Raw genomic sequence first — 11108 nt, forward strand, 5'->3', positions numbered from 1 at the left:
ATCAGGTCAACAGCAAACCTCCCACCAGCTTCAAGAAGGTTTGGACTGTGCCCCAGCCTGCTCTGCTAACAAGATGTGACAAGCTGAAGTGAACAGTTAGACAGAAAGCATCAGGATTTCACAGCATATTTTGCCAGCAACTTATGTTTTTTCAGCTAGTTTTTTCTTTGTTTTTTTTCCTCCTTGCACTGTAGCAACTCAAATCTATCCCAGGCTGCTTCTGACATTAACAAGACAGTGGATGACAGGCAAAATGCATCCACAAGCAATTCAGAGTCTCCCTGCTAAGTAATCATAAACACTGTAAGTTTGCAACAAAGCAAGCATCTGTCTTTCTCCCTCTGGACAAGGACTGCTTCCTCGCAAATTGAGGCTCTGCAGGCTTTACAGCTGTTGGACAATGAGTCTGGTGCCTGTTATTTCCTCCTTTTTTTTCCTTTTTCTTTCTTTTAATGCAAAATATCTCAGCATTTCCAGAACTCAAGTGGCCCCCTCCAGCAGTGAATCAGTACAGCCAAGTGACGAGGCTTTAACTTGCTGGCTGACGCTACTGGAATGGGCACAGAGGGGTTGTGTTACTCGCACATCCTCTCTTTCAAGGGTTTATTACCTTGGATCACATTTCTTACAGGGAAGCAGAGATGTATTTGGGGGCTGGGAGAGGATTTAACAGCACGCAACTTCTGTCCCAGAGGCGCTGAGAGTGAGGAGGCTGGGGAGGGTGGGCTGGACTTGGGACAACCCCCGGCAGGGTGGTCACCTTGAGCTTTGCAATTTCCTTCCAGACTGCCAGAGCATGTATAGAGCCCCAAAAGAGATCTTTATCCGTGACCTAAATGTAGGCAAGTAGAGAGTGAAGATTACTCTTTATTACTTCATTACTTTGATAGAGAGTTGATCCTATCTTGGATTGACTGGCCACATGACCATAGCGTTTTCAGATAAATTTTCTATGAAATATTCTGAGGCAGCCTGCAGTGGACCCCACCTTTACAATGCTTCATCCATGGTGCAGTTAGAGAAGAGCCCATGCCACAGTGCAAGGGGTAGATTTATCTCCCCCAGCTTGGTAGTTGCTGCCCCCTCAGCTGAGCATGCAATTCCTCCTGGGCAGTTTCAGTGCCGACTAAATCACATTTGTTCAAACCCCTCTCAGGATGTGGCTGTAATGCTGCTCTGTCATCCTGCACTACCCTTTCCAACGATGCCACCTTCTTACCCTGACTGTTAAGTTATAGCGGGCTTAATTTTACCTTGTTATGCTACAGCTGTCTGTGCGCTCTGCACTCCCTCTGTCTGCCACCCTCCTCTGCAGTGGGTCTATCAAATAGCACATGTTGGATGAAATACATGTATTCTGTTTATGATTGAGTATAATAAAGTCTGGCTCCTGTGCCCTCCAGGTGGCTTTTGGACATGCAGCATTTAGTGCGTGAAGCGATTGATCTCTGATCTTTAAACTAGAGCTGTGAAGACCACGGTGAATTTGCATGCATGGGGAGTATAAAGCCAGGAAATAGCAGCTCTGAAACTCTCTAACCCCTGCCCTTTATTTCCTTGTGTTGAATTTTCCATGTCTGACAATGCGCACAGTGGTGATTTATGTATAACCAGAGCAGCCTCCAGTGGTTGGATCTGTGAACTTTTCCAAGCAGCCCTTTATCTTAGCTCACTTGTGGGTTTTGCAGACCCCAAACCTGATTCCTCCCTGCTCCAAGCTCAGCACAGGAGAAGGGGGGAGAGCTGAGAGCAGCGGGTGCCCTGCTTATTCTGCTGGGAGCTGATTCCGTCCCTAATTGAGCTGAAAACAGCTGCTCCATCATCGCTGCCGCAGGCCTGCTGTGCACAGCAGTTTTTGACAATAGCTGAGATACAGGGATATCATAGCTGCCTGTGCCAGCATCCCACCCCTGTTGTAACAGCAGCACCCCCCACAGCAGGCAAGCCTGCCCGTCAGGGGATACAGGAAATCTCTGCCAGTGCTATCCTTAAACTATCCAGTACTATAGGTATTCTCTGCGGACCAGTTCCAGTGCCCTGAGTGGTCTCTTGTCTTCCAGGACAGGAGCTTCAGAAGCAACATATTGAGCTGATAAATCCTACCAGGGAGCAAGGAGCAACTCAGTCTCTGCTACATCACTGATGTTTATGGAAAACAAGAAGAGGAGGTGAGGCAAAGAGGTCTGGTTTGTGTCTAAGAAACTTCCCTTATAAAAAGATAGATTGCTGACACTTTTCCTTGATGCAGCTACCCAGGCATTTCAAAGCATCTGCAATCTCATTATCTAAGAAGCAGTCACTAGCTTTGTTGGGGACTTCTGGCTGCTTTACAAAGCAATTCCAGTAAATTCCATTTATTGGAATAAAAACATAACAACTACTAATCCTCTGTTTAAATGACCAGTAAGTTCCCTGCAGGCAATGCTCTGCCAAAACATTTATCCATCTAATTTTATTTCATGTAGTTTTTTTAAATTCAGATTTAACCTTTTGTGATGGGGGTTGTAGGCACTTCTGTTTAGAAGCACATTTTACAGACTACTGGGAACGTAATGCCTTGGTGCAGGGGAGGGAGAGGGCCTCTGCTTGTCCATGTTAAAGGTGTCTCGCAGAGCTGTGAAAGTGCAAATTTCCTTTTAGGTTACTTGACCCCTGTTTTTCGGAGGAGCGCTGCCAGGCAGAAGTGAAAAGCTCAACCTTTCTGCAGGTAAGTGGAATCATACCTCTTATTCAGGGTACAGGACAGGCTTTTTCCAAGCTGGCAGCATCACACATCAGTGAGATACTGTTAGCTCAGTGAGGACAGCAAAGCCAGCCCTCGCCCAGGACCTCCTGGGCTCTGTCCCTCGCTGTTGCCTGTGTGCCCCTGGGAGTCTGGGCATGGAGGAGCTGGAGCAAGCCATGGAGGAAGGGGATAAATCAGGTCTCTGGGTGCTGCTTCTCATGTATTGAACAGGAGCCAAAGGGTGGGACCAGCAACTCTTCCTCACTGCCTGTTGTCTGGGAGCAGAGGCAGCTGGCAGCAGGGCAGCATTTCTTGAGGGCAGGAGCTTTTGGAGGCCATGCCAGGAGAGGGGGAGGCTGCTCCTGGTCAGCCCGCGGGGCTGTACCTAGTAGCTCTGGCTCTCTGTGCCTGGAGCTGGTGGCAGGGTAGCTACCTGACATGTCACATCTGCTGCCCCAGCGTGGCTGATGGACACGGAGCCAGTCAGGCCTGGGCACAGTCACCCTGGGGGTATTCGCACAGCAGAGCTGTTTGGTAAGGAGCGTTTGGGGCAGATGGAGCTGGACCCTCTGTTCCCTGAGGATCAGGTGAGTGTAGCTGGCAGAAGGGCTTATGGGGACCCCCTGGATCTGCAGCTCTGAGAGCTTTGTTAGTCTTGCGTGTGGGTGTCTCCTGGGACTCGTTAGCACCGGGTGAATATTTCCGCAGGTGCAAAGGAACTGGAACAGACAAAGTCCATCATCTCTGGTACCCAGCTCCTACAGCGGCCAGCAGTTACTGCTTGGGGAAAGCAGTTAAGAGCAGGGCATATCCCAAAAGCCTTCCTGAGCATATCCTCCAGTATCTGGGGCGTTACCAACTTCCTAGGCTGAAGCTGTATCCAGAACTTCATGGCGAAGGCTGAGAGATCTGAAATCCAGGTGTGTCCAAAGTCTTCTTGAACCCATGTATGCTGTTAACCTCCAGTACAGCTCCTGACAACCCTGTCATTTAGCTATGCGCAATGGGGGGGAAAAAACAGGCCTGTGATATACTGAAAGGTGCGTGCTGCTCTGAGGCTTCACTCTTGGGACCTGTTCTGTCCGTGATGGATGTTGAAAAAGCCCAGCTAAACCTCATCGTGTACACATACTGTGGTGCAGGTGGGACAGGATGGGTATCTGGTGATGCTGAGTTCATCCTTGAAGCTTCTGAGATTGTATCCTGGGATGAACACAAATTCAGCTGAAAACAAAACAGGAAATTTTCCTGGTTTTTAATCAAATAGGAGTGGGGGAGGGAATGCCATAAATCTTCCTAGGATGTGTCGTTTGGCCTGGAACGGCATGTTTCAATTCTTCCTCAGGTTGTTTTTTCCACCACACTCCTACTTTCTGATTTGAGTCAAACTCTTAAATTGAAAGCCAGCACTTCAAAGGGAAAAGGAGAATATTCCACCTGGAAAATGTTTAACTGAAATATTGCAGCACTTCTGAAATGAATGGTGTCATTTAGAAAATGTCAAAACAAAAAGCTTCAATCTTTTGAGTTTCCTCTCTTTTTCTTTTTTTTTTCCCCCGAAAAAAAGTATTCCCTGCCTTTGACATGAATTTGTAAATAGTTTGTCATCACCACATACATACCCCCCCACAGGCAAATGAAGAAAATGTCACCAAGCCGTGGCTCTGCCAAAGAGACCCTAGCAAGGGGGGAAGACAAGGTCAACCGTAAAAAAAAAAAACATGAAGGAGCATCCTCTAGAGACGGCTACAGATTTATGATATGGGTAATCATGTCATCAGCACCACTTTATCGGCTTTTTCTTCTCTCCTTCCCTGCGCGCCTGTGGCTTTTGGGTTGCTGGAGGAGGAGAGAGAGAAAAGCTGACAGGAGAATTTTGATATGTTATTGTTGCTGCTGTTTTTGTCTGTGTAGTAATGGGCACTTACGTCTATGTCTGTGCATGCTTGCATGCGATCTCTGCATTTGTGTCTGTCTCCCTCATTCCTCTCTTATCCATCCATGCACAGCATGATATAAACAAACCTGCCTCTGGACATGTCATGGCTTAAAATAGATGTTCATACATCAGCCTTTCTACAGCAGCGGCGGCAGCAGCAGGAAGACATGGCCGACTGGATCTGACTACAACACTCACTTTGAGCCGAGAAATCACAGCCCTCACAAAGGTAGAGTAACGGGGTGGGCGTCTCCTTCCTCCTGCGTGTCTGTCTGTCTGTCTCTGCGGAGTGTGCGGGGCTAAGCAGCCTGCGCTCGTTCAGCGAAGCCTCTTCAGAGCTCACTCTGTGCATCTAAACAGCAGGCTCTGGCTGTTTCTCCCCTCCCTCCAAGCACGGCATGACTGGCAGAGGGGCTCCGGAGGCAGCCATGAGCATGCTCGGGGGAGCGGGGTCCGAGCCCCTGGGCTTGGCTGCCAAAAGAGGGGGTACAGCCGATGCCTGTGAGGGTTTTGGGTGCCAGGAGTGCTTTGGGGTCTGTTCTGAGGTCTTGGATGTGGGGCAGTTTCTCTTCCCCTGCAGCACCTTGGGGGGGGCTGGCATGGTGGTGTGTTGGGGGTGGGGTGCTGGAAGCCAGCTTTGGGCCTGAGGTTTCTAGAGCTACATCCCAGGGTAGGTGTGGATTGCTATTTTTCCAGCCAGCTGTAGCAATAAGAGGGTCTGCTATTTGGCTAGTTACAGCCTTATGCTGATGATTTAGTTGCTTTTTTCAGACCCTTCTGCTGTTTGTTTCTTAATGCTGCCTGGGGCTGGTGGCATATGGCAGTGCTGCAGCCAAGGTCACACAAGGTTTAAGGGCCCCGGCACATGGCCATGCTGAATGCCTTTTCCAGGTGGGGTTTGCCAAGTCTGAAGAACTCCCAGTGTAAAGGAGTCCAAAATTCATCAGGGCAGGGGAGATGTGTCAGGGTGAGATCTGGCCCATACCCCGTGCTGGGGGAGTGTGGTGTGCTCGGTGCCAGGGATGAGCAGCGCGAGCAGGGATGACCCCTCCTGTGCAGCACCCCAGGATGCCAGGCAGGGTCTGAACTGCCACCCTGGAACAGGGAGTGGGCAGGGAGACATCCATGAGTCTCTCTGGACTCCCTCTGAGCTCCCCCGTGCCCTTGCAATGTTTTCCTCCTCTGCACATTGCCAAGAAATGGCTGGAGGCTTCTTCCTTCTGCACCGTTGGCTGCTGGCCAGCACCTTAGGCAAAATGTCAAAGGAGACAGGCATGCTCTGATCCAGCCTGGCCAGCCCAAGGTCGCTGCGTTTCCTCCCCGGAATCCCAGAGACAGTGGCCAGTGCTGAGCTGCTGCTGGGGGGGCTGTGATGGGATGCTTTTTGGACACCTTCCAGGGCAGCTCAGGGCAGCAGCAGTGATGGTGGGAAAGAGAATTGTATTCTCATGTGTGGGGGGTTCTGTCAGTGAGGCAGCAGCAAACGAGCAAAAAAAGGCAGCTCTGACAAAGACCTGGCTGTAGGGACTGTTAACTGCTCCGTGTGGGTAAGGCTGTCCAGGGAGGTTTCTTGCAGATGTGTGACAAGTATCGACGTGATCTAAAGATTTGAGAGCAGAGCTTCGTCCTAGAGGATCTGCTCTGTAAAATGAGCTTTCTCATCCCCTGAAATTAACTCTTCCCACCCCAAACCAGTCCTAGATGTTCAAATGCAGTGGCAGCACTACTGCACTTGGAGGGGTTAATCCTGCCTCTCCCTCCCTGCAGGCTTTTGTGCCTGGTCCGTAGGAGTCTGGGTCCTGGCCAGACTCTGCGTGGTGCCATATGGAATCCTCCACCTGTTTGGGGGATTTTCCTCCCCAGTCCTGGTGGCTTGCCCAGACCTGGCCGCCTTTCATTGCTTCTGACTGCAGGTTGGCAGCACCAGTTCTCAAGCTGGCATTGTCCCGCTGGCAGACAAAGCCCCAGAGCCAGCTCAGAAGGAAGGTGGTCCTGTGTAGAACATCTCTTGCCAATGTGGCCTCAACCCAAAGTTGTGGAGCTGGAGCAAAACCTCAGCCTGTGGAGACTCAGCAATCTGGCTGCCTCTCTGGCTTCCCTCACCAGCCCTGGCATCATAAACTTCTCCCCAGCAGTATTGCTTCTTGGAAGGGAGTGTAGGCGATACTCTGTCTCACACTGGGAACCACTGGGTAGCTGACTTGACGCAGCCCTCTCATCAGGAAGGTGAAAATTGGCTGCTTTGGGCCAGTATTTCTACAAAAGGGATGGAGTGAGAGGTCCCCAGTTCTTCTAATGGCATCTCCACTGCTTCCATGACAGGACCGTGGGTGGCAGCAGCAGCAGAAGTGACCTCCAGGCCACTCTCCGGCCTTCACGAACCCACAGGTATGCCTTGTGGGTCTCGGCAGCTCCAATGGCTTTCCTGTCCAGGTTCTCCAGGAATGGCACCAGGTCACCGAGCCGGGGCTCACGGGAAGAGCGAAAAAAGAGCGGAACCACCACCCCATCCTCAGCGTCTTCGAGCTTGAAAGGTTGCTGTACACGGGAAAGACAGCCTGTAATCATGCTGATGAGGTCTGGCCAGGACTCTACCTGGGCGATCAGTATGTATCGGAAGGGGACAAGAACTGTGGGGGGTCAGGGCTATTTTTGTGAAATGGGGAAATCTGGGAGGGGGAGGTTGGGAAATGTGAGGGAGAGGAGGACACGTTGGATGTGGTACACTGGGACAAAGGAGGAGGAAGGACATAAGCACGGCTGTGCAGAGAGTTCAGAGCACTGCTGTGGTGGGGTAGGCAGAGGTGGAGTGTCCGTGGAGTCAGGGACTGTGAGATTGACTTAAAATTCAAGAATCTTCAGAGTCTGGCATTTTTCCTTTGCATCCAGCTTTCTCAGACATAAATGTTTGTCCAGGACAGCCCTTACACTGTCCTTGGAAACTCTTCTTTTAACTAGCCTAAACTTATGCATCTCTGCACTGTTTCTTATTCTCCGCAGAGATATAGCGGCCAACCGGCGCGAGCTGGCTCACCTGCGCATCACCCACATCCTCAATGCCTCGCACAGCAAGTGGAGGGGGGGTGCTGAGTACTACGAGGGCACGGGCATCCGCTACCTGGGCATTGAGGCCCATGACTCGCCTTCCTTTGACATGAGCCCCTACTTTTATCCTGCAGCTGACTTCATCCACCAAGCGTTGAATGAAGGTCGGTGGTAAAGATTTCTGCGAGAGAAGTGGGGAGCAGGGATGGGAAGAAACTGCCCCAGGCGGGTGGGAAGCTGGATTGATATCCTATTGCTAAGCATCCTAGAAAACAAAAGTATTTCTAGCTTAGGATAGCGTTTCCTGCACTGGATCACCTCCTCCAAAGAGGGAACAGGCTAGATGAGAGCACTGGCCCCCCAGGTCACAACCCCAGCCTGTGTCCTGAGCTGTGGCTGCTTCTATTCTGTCTGTTTTGGGAGATCACGATACACTGATACCCTTTGCCAAGACGGGGACCTCAGTGCATCACAGTCATACCATAACTGGGGCCCTACATCTAACCCCAGAGGCTGCACACCTGAGCCACAGCTCCAGGATGCACCATGGCAAACAGTTGGGTCCTCAGTACGTTTGTTAATTGGGATATTCGGCCTGCTGTGACACAGCCCCTGTGTTTCACCCCCAGGAAGGATCCTTGTGCACTGTGCTGTCGGGGTGAGCAGGTCGGCCACCTTGGTCCTCGCCTACCTCATGATCCGCCACCACATGCCCCTTGTAGAAGCCATAAAGACGGTCAAGGACCACCGTGGTATCATCCCCAACCGGGGTTTCTTGCGCCAGCTGGTCGCCCTGGACAATGCCCTGAGGCTGAAGAGGAGTGCGTGAAGGAGGACGAGAGGGTGGGAGCGTTGTGTGTGCGGTGCTCACTTGACCCCAATGCCCGCTGAGTGGCAGAGGTAGGGCTTTCCTCACGGTGCAGACGCTTGGCAGCTAATGGGTTACATGCAACTGGCCCCTGGGCCTCCTCCTCAGCTATAAGGAGGTCCCCAGACACGCGAGCTATTCCTAGTGGTAAAGCATAGGCCCTCAACCTGCAATCTTGCCAACTAGGCAGGCCTAACGTATAGCCTCCTTCCCAGCCTGCTCGCTCCAAGATGCCTCCGGAGGGACTCAGCCCCACGTTTCAGGTTACTCTATCCCTGTTGGCTCCAGGAAGCCTTCAAGGCTTCGTTCTCCCACATGGCAGATGCATTGCCAAGCCAGTCCTGTCCCTCCTTTCCAGGAGACTGAAGCTCTGTGTGTTCCTTGTCTTGTTTCCCATTCGTTTTTGGTCTGTGTAGCAATGTGAATTAGGTCTGGTGTGTGGGCTCAGGCAAACAGGCCTTTTGTCGTAGTGTTTGGATGTCCTCCGTGCCTAGTGTTACCTGTAAAAATAAAGACAGTACTAAGGAAAAAGTTTGGCCATCCCCTGTGTGCTTTGGGACAGACTTCATGTGTTCAGGCTGGAATCCATCACAGGAGTCGGTGGGAGGGCATCGCCCTGAGTGCTCTGGCTTGAGATGGACCTGAGTCCTCCCAGATCCGCCGTCCAGGGGCTGAACCTGTCAGACCCCACTGGTGGCCAGTGCCTGTGCTGGGCCTCCCCACTCTTTTTTTCCAGCAGCGGGGACAGAAAGGGGGGCTCCTGGTGGAAAGCAGAGCCAGGCTGGCCGTCACCAGGGTCGCCATCCATCACGAGGTGGCGATGTCTGGCTCCCAAAGGCAGGCGGGCGGGCGGGCAGGCACCACGCTATCCACCCAGGCTTGCAGAAGGGCAGCTGTCCACCGGGGCCTGCGAAAAACACCTTCGCCGCTTGCAGAGGCGATGGGCGAGCCGAGCCCCAGGAGGATGGCCAGGGCCAGGAGCGAGTGTCCGTGGTGGCACCAGCCACATGGGTGCTGGGTGGCCCCACGGGTTCTGGGCTGCCCCTGCACACTGCCGGCACTCATTGTCTGCCTGCTCTTATTATAGCCCCATTCTTCCTCCGCTTCCTGAGAGCGCACGAAGCACTGCTGGGCTGCCGGCTATATGTTGTGCTGAGATCACGTAAACACATAGCCAGAGGAGCCCGAAGGGTGAGCTGCTTGGCTTGGGGCACGCTGAGGCCCATGCTGTAGCACCCCATCACTGCTAGCTGGTGGCCCCAAGCAACCCTGCTCCGGGGAACGCCTGCCTTTAGCTGGAGTTCAATAGGGAGAGCAAACCTTAGTTGCAGCAGCTGTGGTGTCCTGTGTGTGTGATGCCCAGCTCCTGGGCTGGGGGCTCTGCTCTTACAGGCCCCTGAGTTGCCCCAGGGTGCTCAGGGGACGGCACCATCCCAGAAAGGCACCAGAAGGAAGAACGACAGACCGACTGCTGGCGGCGGGGCCGAGGTTACCCTGAGCAAGGGCTGCAGACACCGAGACAAGGAGGAACCGGCATTGGGCGATGCGCAGGGGCTGGTCACGCTCTGCAGTGGTGCTGGGTGCTGCTGGGAGTGTTGGACATGCCAGAAGCTTCGGGGGGGGGGTTGCAGCTTGGCAAGGTCCTGAGGGGTGTAAAATGTCTCCTGACTGATTTTGCAATTCTGCTTTGTGCTCCTTGCTGCTGTGCAGCTCCCTTTGTGGCAGCCTGCTGCTAATCGGCCCCCGAACACAGAGTGTGGCTGGGATTTGACAAAGCTGGGATCAGGGAGGCTCTGAGCACGAGGGGAGACTGTGTTTGGAGGATCAGCAAACTAATCCAGAGAGCGAAATCACTGACAGAGCCCGTGGTGTGCTGTACCTTACTGTGTGCCTGCAGTGGCCGGGCACCTGTGTTGGGAGATCAAGATGTAGCGTGGGGAAGTACCCTGACTTCAGGAGGGCTGTCAGCACAGCCCCCGCCACCGGCAGCGGCAACCTGCCTGCTCCTTGGAGCTACGGGTGGAGGAGGACACACAGAGCCCACGATGCTGCCATCCCTGACACGGGGCACGTGGGGACCCACGGAGGCATTTCACAGCCCCACACTGCAAGTCCTGCTGCCCTCATGGTCACCAGTCACCTGCAGGGTCCACAGTTCGGATGGAGATGCTGATCATGTCCAAAACCATCCCCTGCACAAGACCGAAGGCCACCAGGAGCTCGGTGCCTTCTGGGAGGTTCCCCCAAAGGGCTGGTGCATGCACAAGGACAGGCTGGGCTCCAGCCAGGTGGCACGTGAGGCAGGTAACCCAAACTTGGGTCATGTGCAGGGCATTTTGCCAGACGGTGGGGACGTATTTGAGCAGAGCCCCTTGCCAGTGCATGTTTCATGGGAACACGCATGGCAGAAAGGTGCATCGTGGGCGCACGTACCGCGGGGATGCGCGTGGCAGGAACGAGGATCATGAAAACGTGCGCGGTAGGAAGGTGCATCGCGGGAGCAGCCTGGGCCCCGGCTTTCTCATCGCTCG

The 11108-nt window shown here is 53.1% G+C and overlaps 1 protein-coding gene across 1 annotated transcript; it reads left to right on the plus strand.

Moving 5' to 3' along the window:
* The first annotated feature begins 4773 nt into the window (after window positions 1-4773).
* On the plus strand, window positions 4774-9105 carry DUSP26 (dual specificity phosphatase 26 (putative)). Its single transcript, XM_009318607.1, is given in 6 exon segments — window positions 4774-4869; window positions 4872-4893; window positions 7098-7143; window positions 7146-7270; window positions 7665-7873; window positions 8339-9105. Coding segments are annotated over 6 exon segments (690 nt in total). The 5' UTR covers window positions 4774-4781; the 3' UTR covers window positions 8539-9105.
* Window positions 9106-11108: the final 2003 nt, after the last annotated feature.

The sequence above is a fragment of the Pygoscelis adeliae genome, unplaced genomic scaffold (assembly GCF_000699105.1).
Source record: "Pygoscelis adeliae isolate BGI_AS28 unplaced genomic scaffold, ASM69910v1 Scaffold52, whole genome shotgun sequence".
NCBI classification, from domain to species: Eukaryota; Metazoa; Chordata; class Aves; order Sphenisciformes; family Spheniscidae; genus Pygoscelis; species Pygoscelis adeliae.